This window comes from Pseudorasbora parva, chromosome 12 (assembly GCF_024679245.1).
Source record: "Pseudorasbora parva isolate DD20220531a chromosome 12, ASM2467924v1, whole genome shotgun sequence".
Lineage (NCBI taxonomy): Eukaryota > Metazoa > Chordata > Actinopteri > Cypriniformes > Gobionidae > Pseudorasbora > Pseudorasbora parva.
The window spans coordinates 13,049,242-13,075,314 of record NC_090183.1 but is presented as its reverse complement, the minus strand read 5'-3'; the positions used below and the strand labels follow the sequence as shown (position 1 = coordinate 13,075,314).

Sequence of the window (26,073 nt, the reverse complement as noted above, 5' to 3'; positions counted from 1 at the left end):
AACAGTGCGGCCATGACTCTATCAGCTCCACAACATTCATTAAGAGAGAAGGAATGCTCAAACTCTGCCTGCCTTCAACCGCTGAGCTCAATGGTTTGAAATCTTTATAGCACCATTATAGTTTCCTGACTCATGAACATGTTTGTTCTGAAATAATACGAAAATTGGCACTTGTAAGGGTGTCTCTATGAGTTTTTGAAAAGTCCTAGAGCCTTTCAATAAACTTCTTAATTTAAGAAAACCTGTCATATTAATTGTTTTCTTAAAGTCACAAAAAAAAAACGACAGATATTTTCTTCCATATTGCGACGTACACTATATTGCCAAAAGTATTGGGACACCCCTCCAAATCATTAAATTCAGGTGTTCCAATCACTTCCATTATAAAATCAAGCACCTAAGTATGCATACTGCTTCTACAAACATTTGTGAAAGAATGGGTCACTCTCAGGATCTCAGTGAATTCAAGCGTGGTACTCTGATAGGTTGCTACTGGTGCAAATCAGTCCATTTGTAAAATTTTCCACTGTCAACTGTTAGTGGTATTATAACAAAGTGGAAGCAATTGGGAACAACAGCAACTCAGCCATGTAGTGGTAGGCCACGTAAAATCACAAAGTGGGGTCAGCGCATGCTGAGGGGCAAAGTGCGCAGAAGGCACCAACTTTCAATGAAGAGCTTGAATGGGTTTCCATTGCAGAGTAGCTGCATCCAAACCTTACATCCAAACCTCAAGTCCAAACCTTAAGTGCAATGCAAAGCTTTGGATGCAGTGGTGTAAAGCACGTCGCCACTGGAATCTAGAGCAGCTGTATGGCAATCCGATGTACGAGTCTGGGTTTGGTGGTTGCGAGGAGAATCGTACTTGCCTGACTGCATTGTGCCAAGTGTAAAGTTTAGTGGAGGGGGTGTTATGGTGTGGGGTTGATTTTCAGGGGTTGGCCTTTGCCCCTTAGTTCCAGTCAAATGAACTCTTAATGCTTCAGCATACCAAGACATTTTGGAAAATTTTATGCTCTCAACTTTGTGGGAACAGTTTGGGGATGGCCCCTTCCTGTTTCAACATGACTGTGCACCAGTGAACAAAGCAAGATCCATAAAGACATAAAGACATGGATGAGTGAGTCTGGTTGGGAGGAACTTGACTGGCCTAAACACCTTCTCGTCCAACATCAGTGTTTGGCCTCACGAATGCACTTATAGAAGAATGGTCAAAAATTCCCATAAACACACTTCTAAATCTTGTGGAAAGCCTTCACAGAAAGGTTGAAACTGTTATAGCTGCAAAGGGTGGACTAACTCCATATTAAACCCTTACGGACTAAGAATGGGATGTCATTAAAGTTCACGTGCATGTAAAGGCAGACATCCCAGAACAATGGCAATATAGTGCACATCTAAGTGAAACAGATTACTGTAAAGAAAAAAAAAGCAGGGTGGGGACTTGGTTCTATCTATTGGTTTTTGATTGGATGAAGGCAGATATGAATGTGAGCTTATAATCAATTTTAAGAAAAGGGCAGGGTTTATGGGGTTTTACTGGAAGATTTTGAAGGTTTTAAAATAAAACAATTCAACTTATGCATGAAATTAATTATTCACAACAGGATAAAAAAAACATGAATTTAGAAAATAGATTTTGTGAATTTCCATTTAATGCTCTAGATATAAACTGGGTTTATGAACTAGGTAATTTTATTGACCTTTATTTAATTTCATTTAAAAGTAATAGCACCTTAACAAGCCATATGTTTCCAGGAATCATTCATACAGCACAAACACTGCGACCCCGAGTATAAGCAAGAGTAACACTGTTCCTTGCCTTAATAAGCACCACTAATAAAATCTAAATATTATGAAACTGTTCCTCAGCGTAACATAATAATAAAATCACTCTGGTTAATTACAAGAAGAAGAAAAAAACTATATTAACCTCTTCAACAGTAATTTCAAGGCAACAAAAGGAGAGGTGAGGAAAAGGCACATTTATTATACTCATTTGCTGAAATCTGGCCCCTTAAGAAGTCATGGAGTTAATTGCCTGTTGGTTTTGCTTCAGTAATTCTAATAAAGCGATGCACATTGTCACTTTCATTTACCAACTAAAGCCACGCAGTAGGGAAGCCAGTCCTACTGATAAGAGAATGGAGCTGTCCTTTCTGTCCTTCTCTCTGCGTTTCCGTCTTCAGCACATTCACATTCACGCACACACACACACACACACACACACACACACACACACACACACACACACACACACACACACACACACACACACACACACACACACACACACACACACACACACACACACACACACACACACACACAAATAATTCTCTCTCCCACTCACATTCTCCCTCTCCGTTACTCTGACCTTTTCAAATAAGCTGGTCAATAAGGAGAGACACGTCCTGAATACCAACAGCACCCTAAAAGCGATAATCCTAAATTGGCTTAAAAGATACGGACAGAAACTGTGGAGAATTTGCTTTAGCTGGTTTGCTTTTCTGGAAAATGAAAATGTGGACACCGGCCTTGAGGGGAAAAGTGAGATTAATGTATGGACTTGAAGGATGAACATTCTCACATTTCTTTTGGCAGAGCGTGGCAGACTGTCTACTCACCTGTTTCAGCCTGTAGTCAGCAGTGACTTGTGCCAGAGAACTTTCCAGAATCTTCCTGCTGGTCAGAGCATCCAGTGCTGGAGATTGGGACTTGTGGGAGGAAGCTTGAGATTGTGCCTTGAGGGAAGGGGTGAGAGGAGGTGGTTTAGGGGAAGAGGACAGGGGGAGGGGTTTTGGAGGGGAGGGGACTGATAGTGGCTTGGGGGAGGAGCATAACGAGAGTGGGAGGGGCTGAGGTGTGGAAGTGAGGGGCTTGATAGAGGCTGAGGGGGTGTTTGGAGACGAGTTAAGATGCTGTGGAGAATGTTTTGGAGAACTGTCTCGACGTGACTGTGCGATAAGCGCTAACGGTTTAGCGGCAGAAGCCAGGCCAGTGGACTGGATGACGCTGGTGTGTAGGGGTCTTTCCCTGGATCTGCTGCCCGATAGAGACAGCAGAGGGGACTGAGACAGGGCTGGTGGAGGTGGAGAGCGGTGCAGGTGCACTGGAGGCGAGGGCTCTAAAGGTGCGCTGCCCGGCAGGCCTACATGAAAGTCCCGGGCCTCCTGCAGCCTGGTCTTTTCCTTCTTACTGAGCCCAGAGTTTGGCGTCATAATCTGGTCAAACAAGACAGAGAGAAGTCCACTTATTGATTCAAGTTTTTTAAACCCAAACCAGAAACCACTATTTTCACCAAACCACTATTTTCCACTCTCACTGGCTATGTTTCCCTTCACAACTGTTGTTTTAATCTGAACTGAATCTGAACATGGTGTTTATATGAACGCTAAATAAAGTGATTGAGTTGATGTGCACGTTTATTAGCCTGGATGCCAGCCGAACTTAGCCCCGCCCACAACATTTTTAGGTCGGGCAGTTCGGTCTGGCCTCGATCCATTGAGGAGTAATTATCTCCGTACAGAAACTGTTCGGACCAATGAAATCATCAGGGCGGGCTTTAGACGATGATGGACAGATGACAAACAGTAACGTAATCATCACGTCATCAAAGGGGCTTGGATTATATTTGTTCGAATCCTAAACGGAGAGCTTGTTTGTATATGCGTTCACCTTCACAATTTCTCTCAAAAATGATGATCATGTTGGGTAAGTATTCTGTGTATCATTAAATTATTGTATGTTTTTTACAACACCGGCAAAGATCGTGTATGGGTGTATTGTATCGTGTATAGGGTTGCCAAGTTTATACAACAAAACCCACCAACTACTAGCCCTAAACAATAGCTTCTGGGGGGTCTCTGTAAAAAATGGTGTTTGGGGGGTAAAATGTGTGTTATTTTGGCAAGGTGGCCTGCTAAAATTCGCACTCATGGGTCTATATATCACATAATAGTTGCTTCAACCCGCGGACATAGAAAACAACCCGCGTAAAAAAACGTGGACTTGGCAACGCAGTGCAGTTGAGCTCTTTTGACATTTGACAATGCTTTGCCTCGTTGCTCTGATTGGTTGTAGGTCTATCCAATTGAGGTCTTTCCTGGTTCGGTTGAAACGCACCCTATAATCACAGCCCAATGGAGCAGTATCAGACTCATATTCTGACTAGAACTGAGTATGATGACGTCAGGCTATGCGTTTATATGTCACAAGCTTCAAATCAATTTAGTTTTTGACATAAGCACACTGCATGAACATAGTTTCCAGCTGTTTGCACATGTAATTCTCCTACATTGCTTATTTTCCTTGTTTTAAACAACACTTTATATTTATCTATTACATATCCTAACTAGGAGACACTGAGCATAGGAACTTGTTGTGCCGTGCTGATTATATTTATCAAATAGTAAAAATGCCCCTACCCATGCCCATAACCAGGATGTGTATAAAAGAAGGACTGGTGGAAAGATGTCCTGCTCTATTTAACAGATGATGAGTGGTAGGAGAATTTTAGAATGACACGACATTCATTCATGACACTTCATTCAACTACAACCACAGCTCATTCCATGCATCATACATCATTATGCCATCTCTATGTCATGCGCAGTACTTTCCAGTTTTGGTTTTCAAGCCAATCAAATGCTTGTGTCCTATCAACCGGATTAGAAAAGGAAGAAACCACCCCTTCCAATCGAATTGAAATTTAATTCAGATCGAGCTCAATCGGATTGATTAAGTGTTTAGGTGAAGGCATTTCAGTCAGATTGAGCTGTCAATCTGATTACTAACAGATTATTTGGTTGCATGTAAATGTAGCCACTGACCCTAAGCATTAAACAGGTTGTTTTTGTCCCTCTACCCTTGTCATTTAGCAGAGACTTTTATTCAAAGTGACTGCCAGTGCACGGAGTTTAAGTGCCTTACTCAATGGCTCAGTGGTGCAATGCTGGGATTCAAACCCACAACTTTTTGGTTACCAGACTGGAAAACATGAATAAGATGCAGTAATAAGCAGCATCTTACTTTCATTTTCTTTTTTTTCTGCCGCTCCTTTTCCGAGTCTGACTCTTCGCTGTCTTTGCTCTGCTCATCTTCATCTTCGTCATCATCATCTTCTTCCTCTCCAAGATCATCAATATCGCTGCTGCTCACTCCGTCGCTGTCAGTATCCAGCGATGATCCAGATTCACTCTCGCTTACGGTAGACCCCTCTACCTGCTTCTTACGGGCTTTCTGCATTGGGCGACATCAATGATTCATTCATGTAAAATAATTTTATTTTAATTCAATAAACAATTAAATAATTGGTTATGTCTATGTAGTGTTTGTGTGTGTGTTTGGACCACACACTGCATTTCCGCTCCTCACTTCCGCAATGATGTCCTACCTTCTCTTTAGTTTTCTGTGAGGGTTTCTCCTGAAGCTCCCCTGTGCTGTTGCTATGGTGACTGGCCTTGCGGTCGCGGGCTTTGGCGTTGAGTGTCCGGCTGTGTTCAGGGGGCCGGAGCGCGGGGGAGGAGGAGGCAGAAGCCGAAACCGTTCCTTTAGCCGCGGACGGAGACAGTGAACGACCATTCACAGCTCCGTTCACACCTGTGCTCCAGAGAGTTTAGATAAACTAGTCAGATGCTTTTAAACTATGCAATTTGTTGCTACAAGCTAGAGAGACAAATCAAATATATATCCTATGTCAAATAGCCTTTGGCAGTTTTTGGGGGACAAAAGTATATGGCAAAACTGCTGAAGATCTCCTGATAAACGCCTGATGAATTCAACACTGCAGGTGACTGCTCAAGGCGATGATTACTGAGAGTACACCAGCCTGAAGGCTACATTACTGCTGCATTAGTTTTGTTTAACATTAAGTCTGCCTCCGAGGGATATCATACATTTCCAGGAGGCAGATATAGACAGATTAATACCTTTGGAGGCCTGACTGCTCTTGCTGGGTGTTTTGGATGTGTACGGATTGGCCTCGTGGTTGTGAAGGGGTGGGGCGAACATAGGTGGCAGACCCAAAAAAGGCGGGAAGAAAGCTGGAGTACTCCGTCCATGTGCTTCTGCTGCTCGCCACCATTCTGAGAAAACAGAGTCAATTACTTTATAACATTAGGTTAGATCATCTAAATGAGACCGGACTGAAATAAATATTAAATAATACTATTAATAATTATTTATTAATTATTTCCAATTAAATTGTAATATAATGATCTAAATCAAAAATCGAATAATATAGACATTCATTTTAGCGATTCTAGTTTAATTTTAATCGATTCTAGTTTGGCTTTCCTGTTGCTCAACCAGTAGAGCATGGCGCTAGCAACGCCAAGGTCATGGGTTTGATTCCCAGGGAAAGCAAGAACTGACAACAATCTAAAAATGTGTACCTTGAATGCAATGTAAGTCGCTTTGGATAAAAGCTTCAGCCAAATGCATAAATGTAAAGTGTAGTTTATTATATAAATCTAAAACATAAAACCCCCCACAAATATTAAATAAAATTAGTGCAGAATCAACTTTGCATTGCTGTCAAGGATACGCCAAATTTCCACATGCTTCATCAAAAGCGTTTGTTAAGAAAAGAGCTGGGTTAAATTTTTCTAGTGGTTCAAAAGAGTCAAATGTCAAATAAAGTCAAATGCCCCTTTTACTCCGGTTTGCCTTAAATTAATACAAATTAATAAAGAATTAAATAATATGAATGTATTATATTATCACTATTATTGTTGTTGATGTTATTATTAATAATAATAGTATACATTTTATTATATTTTTAATTGTTTTTACTTTATTATGATGTATTATTAATACTATTGATAGTAAAAAAAATCTTAATTATTATATTGGTTATTAATTAGTTACATTATTAATATTTACAATATTTATTTATCATTATTATTATTATTATTATTATTATGGTTATACTTTTATATACAGTACTATTATAATACTATTACTTTATATTGGTTTCTAAATATTACACTTTTTTTGCCTATTTTTTTGCCTAAATATTACACTTCTTTGTGTCATTAGGCCTTTGGTCAAGAATAAATCGCCACAAACATTGTACGCATACCTGAGAAGGCTCCTAGTTGTGGGTGAGCTGCGAGGGCAGCAGAGACCCCCAGTCCTCCGAGACCTCCAAACTCTGGGCGGACCGATGCCGGTGATAGCAGACCAAAGGCTGGGTGGGCCATGAGAGGGTACGCGCTGGGCACAGAGGTCATTGAGCTGACACTGAAGGGCTGGTCACTGCCCGTCAGTCCAAACAGAGGACCTAACCCATCAAACAAGACACCATTACACGTTAGATAAATCACAACATATTGAAAGGTTAATGTTTAAAACAAGAAAGGATGATTTTGCCACTGGGGTAAAATAAATAAATTAACCTAATTATAGTATATGTAAAATAGTTTAGCCACTAAATAAATGTATTTAAAAAAAAATGGTTACAAAATGTTTTTTTTTCTTGTAGAATATCACTCTTACTGCCTTTCGCGACACTTACAGAGACGGAAGTTATTTGTATGAGAAAGAAAGTGAGTGTTAGTGTCGAGTGATCTGGAGTTCAGTGAGAGCTTATTTGTGTTCTGAGTGTTTTGTCAAGGTGTGTGGGATTGTGTGTATATATCAAAGAGAAGTTCAGAAAGCTGTATGGCTCTGTGCCTAGGGAAGAGTAAGCCTCATAGCGCTGTATCAGTCTCTGAAGACGCATTTCTGGATATGACTATAACAATTTGGCCCAAGTGGTAATTCTAACTAGCTTTCAGTTTGCTCAGACCTGAGACGTTTATGTTTGCATGCCCAGTAAAGCGTGAGCATTTTACCTTTTGCATTTACATTTTTCAGTATTGTGCGTTTAGATGTGCATGAGAGCAGACATGGATGGGCTTCACTGCATTTCCCCAGATGTTAGCTAAATATGGCAAAACCTCCCCTTGGGGACATTTGAGGACACGCTCAAAAATAAGCCAAAATCTTTTCTCTTTTTTATGTAATATTGCAAAAAGTTTTTTTTTTTTTTTTTTTTTTAAACAACAGTATGGTATGCCATCATTTAGACAGTAAGGAAATGTGTGTGTGTGTGTGTGTGTGTGTGTGTGTGTGTGTGTGTGTGTGTGTGTGTATGTGTAACTGTGTGAGAGACAGTTTGATGGCTGTTAATGTTAATGTAATCACAGGCTTTCTGACACTATTTGATTAATAACTATGATCAGACCAAATGAAAGTCTCCGCGTGATAGAACAAGGAAGAAGTGGGAGAGAAGACGCCCAAAGCGCTCCTGCGTCTTCCACAATATTCTATAAGATATAGCAACACCCTCTCCGAGTCCGATAAATCACTTCAATCTCTTGTTTGACATTGTATGGGCTCTCGGCATACATGTAAACACAGAGCTCTTCGTATTAATCATCGTCGTCGTCATCATCATCCAGATTGCATCCTTTCTGGGATCGATCTCCTCTGGCAGCGCTGATGCTGCCCATTGTCTCCTTCAGGAGTCACATGTAATTTCTAAGCCGCATATTTCATGCAAATTCAATTTCCATTAGGGAGCACAGAGAAGAAAGGCTTGAGCGCACCGTTCCGCCAGCGCAGCACCGCGCCAGCTCTCTTTCTTGCACACACACACACACACACACACACACACACACACACACACACACACACACACACACACACACACACACACACACACACACACACACACACACACACACACACACACACACACACACACACACACACACAAAAGTGATGATGGGAAATGCAGGACTTTTGCAGATAGCTATAACTCCAGGAGGAACGGAGAGGAGGAGAGTGCCTTGACTTTCCTGTGCTGTTGTTTATGTGTAAAGACTAAAGAAACTGTCTGCCGCATGCAATTTTTTTGCAGTTTCCTCCCCCCAGAGTCCACTTAAAATGTTTGTTCACTTGAAACGTCCACGAAAACAATCATGATTTAGTTTTACATGACCATTATTTACTCTCACGTCTTGTCATAACCCATATGACCAATATGTTATAAACTGAAGAAATAATATACTAACGTGCCAGATCCGGATAATAAATCTTGAACGGAAGTGGCTGACATGTGAATATACTCTCAGAATTAACATAGAAATTTAATGCGCAAGATGCAGATTATCTTGAGTTTTGTGTTTAAAGGCTCGTTGAGGTGTTTATTCGCATACTGATGATGTGTTGTGACCATTTGTACATGTAAAACACCATGGCATAATGTAGGAATGCACCGATATAATTTTTTTCCTGATACCAATAATTGTTTATATTTGATATATTGGCCGAATTTTTATATAATTTTGAGAGGCTAATTACAAAAACAAAAGGCTCATCATTAATAACTGCATCCCAAGCCCAATTATAATTGTATGTACCCTATATGACAGATTTCCTTGAAGTGATTCCAATCATATTTCAAGCCATTCAAAAGCATCATGGTGGACAGTGCACATCTGAAACGTCTCAGCTGAAGGAAATAATCATTATTTATCAGCTTTAATACACACCAATTTTTCTTATCGGGCCGATAGCGTTAACATTGAAAATGAACATCGGCTGATACCGATATGGTTGCCAATACATCATGCATCCCTAGCATGATGCATTAAGCCCAGGCAAAGGTCAGACCCAACACAGCCCTTGACATTTGTACGAAATTCAGAAGTTTAAATCGTCAGAGTCATTTTGCGAGATGGCATTGAAGTTTATACATTATCTATCCATTGCTTGTCAAGCGTTGGAAATGCGGATAGCGGTCAAATCCAATAAATCATCGCATGGCATGGACTATTTTGTAGCTGCATTTCTTCCACTTCTTAATATTTTTTAATACATTTAACATAGCAAGATATTAACAACTTTATCATCATTATACTTAATTTTCTGAACACAGGTCATATATATCTTTGAGTGGTGTATCTGATGGGGGATCTCCCAAATGAGGTGCTGGGTCAGATTTCTGAGGTGCCGGTTCCTGATCCAGCTTGCTCCGGGACAAATTAAGCCCTGGCTAGGTTTTAAACTATGTTGCTTTTCAGTAGCAAAGCCATTTTATTGATTTTGTAGTGGGGTACAAACACTGACCCTGACAATTTATTTATTTATTCAGCCATTTAGAATTAGAACTAGTGACGCTAGTTTTGTGAATAACAGCCTGGAACGTGTTAAAATCAATTGGCGATTTCGCTTTAATCATCCAGACTCACCCACTGAGCTGTGAGGAGTTTCTCATTCAGTGAAACAGTAGCAGGATGTTTTAATGCTGGATGATGTGGAAAATCTACCCAGAATCCAATTAATCCTTGTGAGTGTTTTCCCAAAGAAAAATTGTGAATGTATCATTGCCAGGGACATTTTTTATAAAGTTTTCTTGCGTATGAGTAGTTTATCACATGCTCTTGCTTACGATGCAACGTGTCCTACAGAAATCAGCCTGTGTACCACAGTGTTTGTGACAAATTTGTAATGTTTTGCTTATTAAAATGGCATTTATTACAGCAACTTGTGAGTCTGTGATTCTTTTTTTTTCTTTTTTGAAAGAACTGCCTCAAAGAGCTGTTTGTTAGTGAATCGGACTACACTGGTCACGTCGTATGTTTGTTTGTGCACGCAGCCAGTTAACTCATTTCAAAAGAGCAAGAAAATCCTGTTTAGCATATGCCCTCTTTTAATTAGGCTCTAGAATGGAAAAGAGAAGAAAGACGGCTGACGGCTTTCTGTTCCTGAGCTAAAGGCCCGTCCTTTTTAATTCTCACATACACAAATCCAGTACAGCCTATATGTTTCGGGGTTTGTCCTGATATAGACAGTGGCGACGAAAGAGAGGAAAAAAAGGACGAGAAGAAGGAGCTCGAGAAGGAGAGAGGCGGATGTGAAGATAAATGAGAGGAAATATTCCCCCAAAGACCATCATCCGCTCCTGCTGGCACACACACACACACACACACACACACACACACACACACACACACACACAAACACACACAGTGGCAGAAACGCCAGTTTCATATTAATGCGCTTTCAGCCGGCAATAATTAAATCAGCCTCTGAGAGGAGCAGAGCAGAATTACCGGATTACCTGATATCCTTCTTATTTTATCTTTCTCCTTCGTTCTCTCTCACCGTCTCTCTCTTTCTTCGCTTGCCCCCCCACCCCCCACCAACACACCTTCCCATGTTCTCCATCTTCTGACAAACCGAGCCATCTTGAAAAGCGGCACTGTCCTCCCCCACCTGTCTCCTCGTACGCTCTCTTATGTGGGATGCGGCGGAAGCCGATTAATGTGCCCTCCGTTTGCATCAATCACATTTCTACAGACAGATCTGACAGCCGACTTAATTGTCTGTGTGTCTGAGGGGGACGGCGAGAAAAAGTGCGAACATGGGGCCACCGTTTGTTCTGAGAGAGGTTAGAATATTCTCTGTTTAAGCCCAGACGCACCTCGTTCTCGACCTGAACATCATCTATCGCTCCGGCACGCTTGTGGGCCGGTGATTTAGTGGGACAAAGTGTTAATTGCATTTAAAGTGGTAATGATAGCGCTGTGAGAACCTGTCGAGGGAAAGTCTCATTCTGAACGTTAATCAGCTCAACTAGGACTGAATTACCGAGGTCCTCTGGTCTGAGTAACCCAGGTAAAATCACTTTATAATGGATCAGTCATTGTTTTTGGATTTTTATTTTATTTTAAATTAAGAAATATCACATGAGGAATGCTACTGTATCACAGGTAATCTCAGCCAGGGTGATATTCAGTGATATAACAGCACTCTTGCATTGCCTTATTTAATTTTTTTATACTACTATAACAAGAAGTTTATATTAAGTACTCGGCATTTCAGACACAATGTGGCCAGCTATTTTATTTTTGCACAACCAACAAAAATAGTCCCAATAGAGGACAAAGCAGGATCAAGCACTGGAATTCTATGTAGCAATCGCAGACAAGACACAAGTGAAGTGATGCAAACTGTCCCAGGCCTATTTTATGAAAAATCAGCACTCTTAGAATTGAAAATTTGCAAAGCTGACTATTCAGTGGGTTACTGAACAACAAAATGGGTAACGGATCTTTAGTATGCCCTGAATAATCAGGCTGATTTCAGATTCACTGGCAAAACAGAACAAAAAAATGATGTGTCTAGACATGCTGACTTCAAGCAAAGTTAGTGCTGCAAGATGTTTAAAAACAGCAGCAAAGACATTTGACATCCATGTTTGGCTGTAGGAGTGGTGCTTCACATTTAAAGACGCAACAAGTTATAGTCAGCATTCCTGGGCGATGTCAGAATAGTTGCTAGATGACTAGTCAACTAGACTCGCATCCTAGTGGAAAGTGGAATGGATTCAGGTCAAGTTTATCAGCAGCAACCACTAAGCCATGACTCCGACTAAACCTGGAGCTTTATTTCTCTAAAAACAGAATACCAAAGAGAGTTGTTGAGTACTTGAACCTGGATTTTGCTGGGCACTTGAATTTCAAGAGAGACGAGCCAGAGCTGGAATTACATATTAAAAAATCCAAAACTCTGAGGGGAAAACTAGCAGTCTCTCAGCAAAAACAAAAGGTCTCTTGCCGGGCTGGTGTTGAGGTGGAGGAGTGGAAAGCCGTGTGGAATATCAACTGTTAATGAGAGTTGCATCAGAAAGCGACACGGGGCCAAAAACGAAACCAGAGCAGCCAGAGCGGTTTACAAACAGGAAAGAGTCAATGGAGCCTTACAAACTTCACCGTTTATAGAGGAAAAGAGGATATTTAAGGGTGTCAGGAAGGATGGAGGGAAAGCTGTGTTATTGTGTCTGTGCGTTCACGTGTGCGTGTGTTTATGTGAAGGGGGGGTGGAGAGTGAGATGACAGCAGTATTAACAAAGGTCTAGTTAATTGGTTGAGATTCATTAATGCAGCAGCTTTTCAATTTGCAGCCAAAACTGTGAGTGCTAAATCCTGGACGGTGTTTTCACATGCCAAACAATAAGTCGGTAATTACGACAGGAGCAAGTCGGTGGCTTTCTTCAGCCCTGACTGCACCACAGAAAGAACAAAACACAAGAGGGAGGGAGAGGAAATGCTTTATCAGATGGAAAGACTATGACAGTTCGAAAAACGTTTAATAAATAATCCTGTATTTTTTTCTTTCTTCAGGGAAACACATATGGAGTTATTTTACTCTGTTTTATAATGGGGTAGTCAAGCTCAAAAAAACAACCAAAGTAATATGGTTTTAACTGATTTGGGCATTTAATTTGGCATCCAGCACTCTTGTTGTTTTGTGTTTTAAAGTATCCCATTACTGAGTAAGAAACCTTTTACAATTCAATGTGTGAGTGAGCTGCAAACAATGCAGACTGAACTGTGAATTGATTTTAAACTCTTCAACCAATTCATTGAAAAAAATGTATTCATTCAAAAATCAGCCATTGCTAGTTCTGATTATAAACACCCCCCCCCCAGCTGCCAGCTGCATAAAGACCAACTATGTTAAAACAAGTTTATGCAACTGTCCAACAGAAAACCAGATATATAAATTAACTGCTTCAATGCTGTCAGAAAAAAAATGCAAAATGTAACACTTAAATAAAATAGCTGTAAAAACAAATTATTTAAAAACCAGCGACACATTGTTATGGGGTAATATTGATACACTTTTTGTACTGATGCTACTGCTACTGCTTTTCAAGGTATAGTTTATACAAAAATGTAAATTCTTTCATCATTTATACTTCAAAACCTGTATGACTTCCTTGCTGAGGAACACAAAAGGTTTTGTCTGTGAGAAACAGACAAAAACAATTTTTTTAAGTCATTATCTTCCATGTAAAATTCTTCCCCACTGCTATAGCTCTTAAATCTCATTCATGTTCATGTCAAATTTAAATATGGTGCTTAAGACATGTTCGACAACAAACAGTGCCAATGACATTGGTTCTCACAAATCCAACCACTGATGTCAAATGTGGTCCCGTCACAAATAGAAGCACTATTTCTGAACTGATTAAGATTCACGAGCTGTGGTGGAGGGGAGAATTTTTTACATTTACTCACGCTCATGCTGTTCAAAACCCATAACACTTCCATTCATCTTTGAAAGATACTTTTAATAATTCTCTCATCTCTCTCATTTTTGTCCATCCCTTGAAAGACAATGCAATCATACTTTTCAAGTGTCAAGAAGTACAAAGTATATAAATATAATTAAATATGAATCGAGCAGTTTAATCAAAATCTTCAGAAAAGATTGCTTTATATGATAAACAGATTTAATTCATACATTAACACTGATCAACACACACATACATAAAGCATATAAATGGAAGATAAACCGCACTTGCTTGATGCACAAGAACCAATGCACAATGAACCAAAGCAAACCCTTTACAGCAACATTATGTAATTTTCTGCCATTAGAGGTCATATATTCAATACAAAGGTGTTAGCTTGATGAAGCCTGGATCTCGCAGAGCTTTTATTAAGCCGCAAATGACCGTTTCCATTTTCTTTCGGTCGTGCACACACAGCGTTGTTTAATCATATTAGATGCATTATTTGAGTGTGTTGAAAGTTATGTTATAATGCTTCTCTGTGCGTTCCCTCGACGGCTACAATTAGACACTTGTCGCACACTGCAGTAAGCTAGATCGATATTAGTCATAGTAATACATGATACTCACGGTAAATCAAGAAAACAAGATTCAAACAATAAGACTAACTGTGATGAATGCATCTAAACAGTTGATCACCTCTCTAATAAAACACATAATATAGTAATGCATCTTTGGCGTTTCCATGGTTTCTACAAAATAAAAAAAATTAAAGGTGATGCGGGTATGATGTCATTAATAGGCGACGCACAGACACGGCCCGTGTCCTGGTTATTTCTTTGGATTTAAACATTCTTGGAAACATTTGGGGAAAGTTCTAGTGGTTTTTGGATATTTTAATCCAAATATCTTACATATTGTGCCTTTAATAGAGCCATATGTACTACTTTTATGGTTCTTTTTTTCTTTTTTTGACCATAGACAGCCCCAGTACTAATTACAATAAAAGAGGAGTCTGGACACAATCTCCTTTTGTGTTCCTCAGAAGAAATAAACTAGAGTTTGGAATGACTTAAGGAAGAATAAATGATGACAGAACTTTGATTTTTGGCTGAACTATCCCTTAAACAGAGCAGACTCTGAGAAAGTGAACACTTGTGCCTTATCAGACAAAGACTCAATCAGCAGAGCAGATTTGCGCTTTATCACATGTCACTCAGAGAGAGAGAAAAAAATGATGCTTCATCAGACAAGAAGAGAGGTCCCTGATGACATCAGTCTCCGATCTGTCGCCAACCTAAACTGGGAGACATGCTCAAAGCGCGTGTGTGCGACACTCAGCGGTGTGTGTGGAAATGTGTTGCCGTGTGATTGTGCGTGAGTTTTGACTGAGCACTGTGTGACTTTTTTTACACTGTAACAATAAGCAACCCTTGCATCAGGGCATGAAAGAGCATGTGTGTGCGCGCAAGTTCTTACCGCATGTGCCGAGCGAGGCCGTGACTCCGTGGTTCAGGCCGCTCTTGGCATTGGAGGCTGCTGTGGATGAGGAAGAAGAGGAAGAGGAAGATGACGTTGAAGAGGTGGCGGCGTGGACGGAGGCCGGGGTGGCGGAAGGCGAAGCCAGCCGTTCTGCAGACTCCATATCTGTCAAGCACAATCCAATCGATAATTAGAGCGAGCTCTTGCACGCACACATGGCCTGCCACTCTTCCTTTCACATCTCACTTGCCATGAACAATATTTCTTTTTAACACCAGTCAGTCTCCTTCACACACACACACATACACACACTGCTCACAAGACGAACCAACCCTGTGAGCATATTTCTACAGGACCCCACATTAACGTCCTGTTTGGGCAGAGGGTTTGCTCGGCTTGTCACGTTAACCATTCATTCACTGTCGAGACCCTCTTCAATAGGATAGAAAAGAGACTGACACGGGCTCATACACATTCACACACGCACACACTAAGTGAGCAGTGCACTGATTTACAAGACTATTCACAGTCATTTTTACACAGCGTAAAACAAGCGTTCTCACACTTGATGTGCTTAACAGGCAAATTATGCCTTTAACTGTTTCTGTGGAGATTTCATAGTTTGGAGAGACGCATATTAAAGACAGTCGCACGCGACCAGCATATACACACACGAAAACCCCATAAGCGCTCTCAAATGCCTTTTTTCCCTGCTCAAACATACCATATCCGCACATACTTTAAACCCATGAAAATACGATTAACAGACGTTAGCGTGTGATTTCAGTATGTCGATTTTTAACGAAAGAATCCTGACTGCTGGAGACGAGCGAACTGCTTATATGTTTGGATATCTTCAGTTTGTTCGCATGTCCGCACAGATGCTAATCTCGCAAGGAGATTTTGCTGTGGGAAGCGGCAGAGAGCGCCACGGTGTAGCACACATGGCGTTGTTATTCTGTCATTATATATTATAAACACTCGTGGCCTGTTCCCTGAGCTGCTCTCTTTCTTCTATGTCTCCGCTACACACAAACACACATGCATACACACACCGATTAGATCTCAGAGATGGAAACGTCCACAGAATATCAACTAACAGCCCTCGCCCAAGAGCAATGCCGAAACCAACACAAACACACACACACACACAATGAAAGTGTCTGCATATTGGCGTAAACAGTGGCAAAGGCCACAATCTGCCACTGCGGTTGTTATCCTCCCTTTCTTTCGCTCCACCTGTCCTTCATTCTCTCCTCTTTTGGATCATCCTTCCGTCTCTGCTTTCTAACCATTTCCCCCAAACTCATACCCTGTCTCCAAATGTTAAAGGTCATCAGGTCATGACCCTGCCAACTCAAGTTCATGGCATGTTACTCTAAATGAATGCTAGCTAAATTCTACACTCTTAAGCCCGGGACACACAGAATCGACGTCAAAAAGAACTAGCGGCGATGAAAGCCAACTGTGTTGTCGCCTCTCATCTGCTACGTCTCGGCCAAAGCTGCACTTGAACAATAAAGGAGGACTAAAGGCGACTGTCAATTAGCACATGCATTCTGTGCCTGCGTGTAATTTCAGCAGTTATCAATAGTCTATTTTCGTCATTTAAAAAGGGAAACTGAAGGACTTCAGATATACAAACTGTAAACAAAGCAGCACTTCCTTACCATTTTGAATAGTAGTCACGTTGTTCACTTTTTTCAATCCAGTCGGCTTATGTTATTATGAAAATATTATGCTCACATAAGATGCCATAAAATTACAAAAGTCTTGACTTCTTTGCTGGCTGTTTTGCTATTAATCTCGTGCACTGACTCCTTCGCTAAGCTGAACAGCCAATCAGTTCTCTCTCTCACCGACAGCCTGACACCGATTCAACAAGCTGAATCGGTCAAAAAATAAACAAAACACAATGCCGTCCGACTAGAGCCAACAGTGCGGAACACACTGAAAAAACGAAGTCTATCGACTTGGTATGTCCCGGCCTTTATTTAAAAAAAGGCTCAGTGAACCTTCTTCTAAGAGTGTATATCCTAAATAACCACCCAAACACTTTTCAGTGGAAAACAATTTCTTGTTGAAACCGCTGTGACATAAATCACAAACGAGCACACAGTCAGATAAGACAATAATACAAACACACAGTAATAGAAATGTGAAAGAATTGTGCAACTCACTTCATACACTCATACAGCAAATTGTAAAGACTGAAGAAAAACTTTTCTAAAATGCACAACCATGTCTTACATATGCGATATAAAATTAATTAAAGTTAAATTATACATTAAAAAAAATATTATAATATATAATTCAATTCAATGTAACAAAATATATAATGCATAGATTACTACCGTTACTACCGTTAGTCTTTTGTGCTTACCAACACTGCATTTATTTGATCAAAACACAGTGGAAACATTAATATTGAGAAATACTGTTACAATTTGAAATGACTGTTTTCTATTTTTTATTTATTATAAAATGTTATTTTGATGGAAAAAGCTGAACCGGCAGCCATTACTCCAGTCACATGATCCTTCAGAAATCCTTCTAATTGCATTTATTTGTTTATTTTTGTAAGTCTGGTAAATGTTGTGTGTGTATACAAACTAATTAATTAAATAAGGAATAAATACATTTACTATCAAAAAAACGTATTCGAATATGCTGATTTGGTGCTCAAGAATCGTTTCCTATTATTATTATCGGAAAAAAAATTGTGCTGCTTAATATTTTTTGGAAACATAACAGAAAAACTTTAGTATTCTTTGATGAATAGAACATTTGAATAGACCAGCAGTAAATTTACTGTAAATACAAATCTTTTGTAGCATCATAGATGTCCTTACTGTCACTTTGATAAATTTAATACATCCTTACTGAATAAAAGTATTAATTTGTATATATAGTGAGTGTATAGTAGTGTATATAGGATATCATCTACCCATCTACCTCTCTCCAGCTACTCACTTAGCCTGATTACCTTAAACATCAATGGTAACAGATGAGGGCCTCAAAATAATTCATAACAACAACCATGATTACTGCAATAATGGTATGCCAGGGTATTTAAGGATCCAATCCTGACTTAATTATCAGAAATTAAAACAGCTTTAGCATCAGAATTAGTCTGATTTTATAGCTAATTAGCCATCTTCCACTGTGGCACTGGAAGGCAGGCATCGTAATCTCCGTGAGCTGCGTAATTAATTTGACTTGGTGCACCCGGCCAATGAGATTGTCGGGAAAAAACAGCAGGTCCCGGATTCTGCGAATGAGTGAATCATATGCTAATCGTGATCTGGGCGCTTTGCGGGATACGTTTAGTCCGAGCAATATGGAAGACACCTCCGGCTCTCCAGCCGGCTGGGAGAAACGTGAACTCGATTCCCACGAACGTGCTTCCAGAGAGAGACACTACATAAAGCTGTGTGTTATTTAATTTAACCTGAAAATCAATCATACACTCCTGAGGCAGTGAAATATACTGCTGAGGTTGCTGTGTTTGGGAGAGTTGTGAGTAATTGTGTGCATTTGTGTGTGTGTGTGAGTGTGCGTGTGCGTGTGCACGTGTGTACTTGTTTATATTACATTGTGGGGACCAGCCAGTGGTCTCAAAAATGTAAATGGATTTATAAACATACTAAATGATGTTTTTTATTTTATGTAAAAGTGCAGAATGTTTCCTGTGATTGGCAGGTTTAGGGGCAGGGGCAGTGTAGGGGGATAGAATGTACAGTTGGTACAGTGTAAAATCCATTACGTCTATGGAAAGTCCCCACAATTCACAAAAACCTTACATGTGTGGTGTGTGTGTGTAAAATCAAAGAGAGACAGACATGGCATAGAGTGTGTGTTTATTTATAATGCTGCATATCTGTCTGTGTGTGCGTACGTGACCCACACTTCTCACTTGTTCTGGCCCGTGGTAACAGATGGCCAATGCTAGCCACGCTAATCTGCCAACAGAGTCGTCAGCATGGATCAGTGCTAATCAGAGCGCGCCAGCAACCGCGCCGACACAAAGACTCTATTTTCTTCAACCAGAGCACGCTCAGCACAGGCCTGTCACCTTCCTGGTGACCTGCGGCAGGAGAACATTGACCTTTGACCTTCTATCGCTGTTAATTCCCAGCTGCAGTGGCATAAATGCTCATTCCTACAACTGGTAAGTACACAGGATGCAGAATGCATGCCATTTCAAAAGGGTGTGAGATTCTAGTTAACGAGTGTCCAAATACATCCATCTCCCCGGCCCTTCTAACTCATTGATTGGCCGCAGTGCCGTGTCGCCATTGGCTGGAGCAGCTTAACTGAAGCGTGAGATGGCTTCGCCTGTTGCAAGACACGGTTGCTTGGTGACACTGGCAGTCACACCACCGTCAGCGTCCCAGGATGCACAGAGAGAGAGAGAAAGAGTATGGCGCCGTGTTAAAAACACCAGTCTCTAAATCAAGGAGGGGAGGGCGGATGGAGAGGAGAAATGATATGTGGGCGGTGGCCTGTACAAAGAGGTGTGGGATTCACCTTTCTTTCTTCAGCCGTCTAAGTTGTGACTGAGAGGGTATTAAATGTTGTGTGTGTGTTTGTGTGTGTGTCCTGCAACATGGATGAATAATCTAGAGGTCTTTAAGAAAAGCAGGACGGCAGGGTTGAACTGATAAAATTGATTTCGGTGCTCTAAAACCTGTGAGTTTCTCCACGGTTCTGTGCAGCCGTGTCCGTTCGAGCAAAATGGAAAATCCTACAACTCCGATCATGAGCCAAAACGTCCCGTTTATCCTAACGCAAGGAGACAGATGCCATTGATCACGTCAATGCGCCTTTCCACGGTAACAAACATCCCTCTTGTGCTACACAGTATCAGATAGTGGAAATTCAAAGGACGGGAGAACGTGATTTAAAGCTGTAATATGTGTGTGTGAGTCTTTGCGTGTTATGAGTAACCAGAGACCAGCAGCTCAACCCACACCCAAACAAAGGGCCCGTGACAGATGGTGGAAAGCTGCATGCTGGGATACTTCGGCCTTTCGTCCGTGAGCTGTTCTGTGGTCCAATAAGGAGTTACCAGATCCGCTTCCACAGCAACAAAGATCAGCAGATACACCGAGAGGATCGTCTGCCCAAACAATGCCACACAAACAATGCAAAATGAGACTTGATGGACACACACGTATCGCTGTCCTACAAGGGCACATCTCGTAAACTGTTTGTGGCAAAGTGTAAAAAAGCAGAAAAAAATAGGTGTTAAAGGAGGAATTAACCACTCTTCATAAGCAAAGCGGCTTTCTTCGCATGTGAAATGGCGGATGCTTTTGTTCTGATCTCATGATCTCCATTCTTAAGTCAACTGGAAAGCATCACACACACATTCCTTTAGGCCGACTGGCACTGACACACACACACACACACACACACACACACAAAAGCTGCTAGTCACGCCCCCCACTTGTAGTTGTTGTAGTGCATATAAAGCAGCTACATTTAGCCCTAAGACAGGGACGGATCCATTCACAACACACACACACTCACACACACAACTAGTAAAACAGCACTACTCTCTGCCTTTTATAACTATTACATTCTTTGATTTGATATGCCACTTCTAATGTGTCAGCTGTGCAGATAATTCTTCGAAATCTATCTATCTATCTATCTATCTATCTATCTATCTATCTATCTATCTATCTATCTGTCTGTCTGTCTGTCTGTCTGTCTGTCTGTCTGTCTGTCTGTCTGTCTGTCTGTCTGTCTGTCTGTCTGTCTGTCTGTCTGTCTGTCTGTCTATCTATCTATCTATCTATCTATCTATCTATCTATCTATCTATCTATCTATCTATCTATCTATCTATCTATCTATCTATAGATATAGATATATAGACATAGATATATATAACCAATAAAAAGGGATTTAAGAAATATTATTATACTATAATAAATATAAATTATAATAAATATTATATTAATAATATATTATAAATAACATATATGCAAAACTAGGCTTTGAAGAAAAATAGTACTAAATTATACAAAATAAATTAATATTAAAAAGTATTTATAATAAATTAAAACATTTATTTTATTATGAATATATTTGAATAATATTTGCAAGACAGGGCTTTGAGAAAACTGTAAATGTTTACATTTAAATTTGTGTATAAATGAATTGAATCATTTAAAATATTTTTAGAATTATTAATTATATTATTATAAAATCAAACTTTTACATTTAAACTATAAGCAATATAATGTATAATAAATAACTTAAAATGTATTTATAAATAATATAATGTATACATTTATTTTAATAAAGCAAAACAAGGCTTTGAAAAACATGTAAATGTATGTTCAACAAAAATATGTATATTATTAATTATAATTTACATATTATAATATGTTTTAATATTATAATATTTTAATATATAAATATAACATTTATTTAATGACAAATGATGTATTTATATAATATATGCAAAACAAGGCAATCTCTAAATATAAATGTGTAAGTATATAACTATGTTAAACCATTTCAGGTAATCGATTTCCTCTTGCAGCTACTTGATACAGGCTTTATCAAATTACTGGGGCTTGAACATAATCGTGTCTTTCTCACTTGCATAAACATATGAAAAAATCCAGCTATGTCATCTGCCCATCTTTACCACATAATTTCTTGTTTTTGCTAAACTATCTGTATCAATAACAGTGGCAAACACACACACACACACACACACACACACACACACACACACACACACACACACACACACACACACACACACACACACACACACACACACACACACACACACACACACACACACACACACACACAAACTTTGAAAGTACGTACAGTCCACAATGAACTAAAAGATCAATGCTAATTTATGAGCTCCATTCCCGTCTACTTAATGACCGCAAGACCCCTCTTACAAAACATGAGTCTGACGTGCAGATAATCAGCCGCCTGACCGCCAATGAGACGTGCAAGCTGACTGGTCAGTTCAGAGGCGCGTAAAGAGTCTCACAGGATTCACCGGCATTCTTTGACCTCCATAAGATCCCAGTGGGACCATTGAGGATCATTAGATGTTTAGCTTGCCACAGCACGCTCAATGTGTGTGTGTATGTTTGTGCTGAAATAAGTGTGTGTGCAGGTGTCTTACACTCCATCTACAAGTAAGCGACGTGACAAAACTAGATCGCTCTAGTTTACACAAAAACTACTGATCTGGGTTTGTCACACACTGCAAGTGAGTAGCGGTACACAGGCGACACACCGTTAGAAAGAAAGACGAGAGAGAGCGTGAATGTGTGTGTGCGTATGTGTGTGTGAGTAAGATAGTAAGATATTTTGTCCTTTACTGAAGCCCATTTCTTATTCACTCCGGAGGCAGCGGATCCGGCAAAAACCGGATATATTTAGACACTCCATTACATAGAGAGCTGTGTGTGTGTGTGTGTGTGTGTGTGTGTGTGTGTGTGTGACATGCTCAATGTCCCTATACAATCTCCATTAACATCCACACAAACACGTTCTGCGAATCCACACAAATACAAGAACATGCGAGTCCACACACACGGACACACAGCATGTTACACATGTTCCATCTGAGGAGTCTTCACACACACAAATGGCATTCATATAAGCATTCCCTTTCACATTAACACGCATACACCCACAAACAGACAGAAACATAATTACACTACGTACAGTTTCATCACTTCAATTCTTCTCTCCATCAAGCCACTGATCTATACCTGTATTACCGTCATAAACATGATTTACAGCTCGGCAAAAGAGGAACACACACCCTACCCTCCCCTCGTCTCCTGTGTTTGTGTGTGTGTGTGTGTTTACATTGACAAAAGCATAAACCTGATGAGAAAATCCATCTCCTGTTTCAGATCGGACAGAGCAGAAATATCTTCTATTGATCACTGCAAAACAACCATCAGCTAAGAAAACAGCCATGATTGGCGAGACAGGCGTTGCAGTTCCACACCACTCTCCCCGTGAATGCTTTAATGTGCGTGCATGCGTGCGTGTGTGTGTGTGTGTGTGTGTGTGTGTGACAGTGTCTAGCTCTAGGGATGATTTAAACATTCAAAAGGGAGTAAAATCAGCGTGTCAGTGCTATAACACAAGAGTCATCATATTTCTACATGGAAAGGGTGATGGAAGTGGCATCTCAAATAAAAGTGTGCAAGGAGGAGAGGGAGAGAGACAGCGAGTGGGTAGAGAAAAGAGTGAATGAGAAAAGGCAGCAATTAATAAGTTATAGATTAGTTCTTTGAATAACTTTGCATTATTCATTGTGGGGTTATGATGATAACTGTGAAATTAGAGATTCATTTTCAGCTAAAGAGAGAAAGAGCGTGAGAGAGAGAGAGAGAGAGAGAGAGAGAGAGAGAGAGAGAGAGAGAGAGAGAGAGAGAGAGAGAACGGGGTGATGCGTTGAGGCGCCAGCCCCACTAAAGAAAGAGGAAATAGTAGGACAGCATAGATCCAGTCCCCCCCAAAATACACACACACACACACACACACACACACACACACACACACACACACACACACACACACACACACACACACACACACACACACACACACACACACACACACACACACACACACACACACACACACACACACACACACACACACACACACACACACACGCGCGCACACCAGGGTCCAAAATTAACAACTGGCTATGTGAGTAAAAAGTGTCTTCTATAAGCAAAAAAATAAAAAAAGGGGGGGGGGGGGGGGGGGGATCTGGAAACTTTACAAAGAATGTAAGGCATTCAAACCAGTTAGATCTCCAAGCATCTTATTAATACATTAAGTATAATATCTTATCTTACAATAGAAACTGGGAGTGCCGATTCAGAGAAATTGTTTAAACAATTCTTTGTGTGATTCGAGTAGTTTCAAGAGCTGTATGTTCTTTAATAAGAATATATATATATATATATATATATATATTTATATATATATATATATATATATATATATATATATATATATATATATATATATATAAGGTGCTAATATACCTTTAAGGTTCTTAAAGTACTTATATGTACCATTTAGGGGTGAGTAAGGTACAAAGATGTGCCTTTTCACTTTTGTACCTTAGGGTACCGCCTCAGTGACAGCACTGTAGCTTTTTTTGTGAGAGTGTGTGTGATATATATATATTTTTTGATTGTATGTTTTTAGCATTTTTATTAAGTTAGATCATTTTAATATACTACTACTTATAGTAATAATAATAAATTATTAACTGTCATCTTGCAGTTTCATAGTGAGCCACTGCCCAGTAGTTGAGAATCACATATCTAGGAAAACTATATTTTGTACTACACAGAACCTAATGCAGTGTAACATATGTGGAATATTCTTTGCAGATAGCCAACCAGACCAAAATATATAAGGAACGAAACCACAAAAGTTCTTAAAGTCACTGTCTAAATGTCTAAATATTTAAATAAAACAGCTATTTTCTATGATCATAGGGAAAATGTATTTATAGCATTTTTCTACATAAGCATCCCTATCTGGAGAGCTCAGTAGAACAGACAGGAATCAATGTAGAGAGAGAGAGAGAGAGAGAGAGAGAGAGAGAGAGAGAGAGAGAGAGAGAGAGAGAGAGAGAGAGAGAGAGAGAGAGAGAGAGATAGTCAAAAATGACTAAAAGCTGCGACTCGAACTACGAGGCTATAAGTTCTGACATTAGGAACAAATTAGCGTGTGTTGCCAAAACGGTTTATAATGATATAAATGTTTAGACGCATTTATCGTCACTACCAAATTAATACGGTCAATGCCAAAAACCCAGTTTCTCTGTACAACACTTATGTTTGGTTTAGGGATCTCAGGCTAGATTTTCCCTCCACAATTTTGTATATGAACATTTCAATTTAATTCTAATGTCTGCTGCATGGGCAATTCATTTATAATTGACATTTAAGTGATTCAAAATATAAAGTGGAATCTAACAGTCTGAGGTGGTTTCACCACAAGATATATATTTTTTTTTTAGCAATTTCCTAAATTAATAAATAAAAAAATAAAAAATCTATGACAAATTATAACATTCATTCAAATGTTATTGAACGGGGGGGTGGGGGGTGGGGGGTGGATGACCTTTTGTACAAGAAAACACCTAAAGCATTTCTTTCATTTTTTATTTTTCAGTAATGTTTAACTAGATATTGGGGGACTCATGCAGGAGAAAAATGGGTCTCAGACCTTTAAACAGGTTTCCATGCAAAGATTACAAAAATACATTAGGACAAAGTTTGCAGGCAGGGGAACTTTCCTCCTGCTGTCACAACATAAAACAAATGAAACTGAGGTCATGTGATCCTGACTAGTTGTCAAACACTCACAGCGTCGACTAGTGGTGAACCTACAGCCAAGGGTCTATAAATCAACACACACAAATAAACATTGACACTTCACATAATTAACTACGAGTCAAGTTCAATGTATTCAAGTCATT

General features: G+C 39.8%; 1 protein-coding gene across 16 annotated transcripts in view; it reads right to left on the bottom strand.

Annotated features, from left to right (window-relative positions):
* The window catches only part of baz2ba (bromodomain adjacent to zinc finger domain, 2Ba), a 111,144-nt gene that overhangs the window by 31,734 nt on the left and 53,337 nt on the right, over window positions 1-26,073 (bottom strand). For all 16 annotated transcript variants that reach the window (XM_067459185.1, XM_067459194.1, XM_067459201.1 and 13 more), the window contains exons 3-8: window positions 15,554-15,721; window positions 7,085-7,285; window positions 5,931-6,086; window positions 5,396-5,601; window positions 5,032-5,241; window positions 2,628-3,224 (exon numbers count right to left, since the gene is read on the bottom strand). In XM_067459185.1, coding sequence (XP_067315286.1) covers window positions 2,628-3,224; window positions 5,032-5,241; window positions 5,396-5,601; window positions 5,931-6,086; window positions 7,085-7,285; window positions 15,554-15,719 — 1,536 coding nt within the window. In that variant the 5' untranslated portion in view covers window positions 15,720-15,721. The remainder of the gene's footprint in view (window positions 1-2,627; window positions 3,225-5,031; window positions 5,242-5,395; window positions 5,602-5,930; window positions 6,087-7,084; window positions 7,286-15,553; window positions 15,722-26,073) is intronic.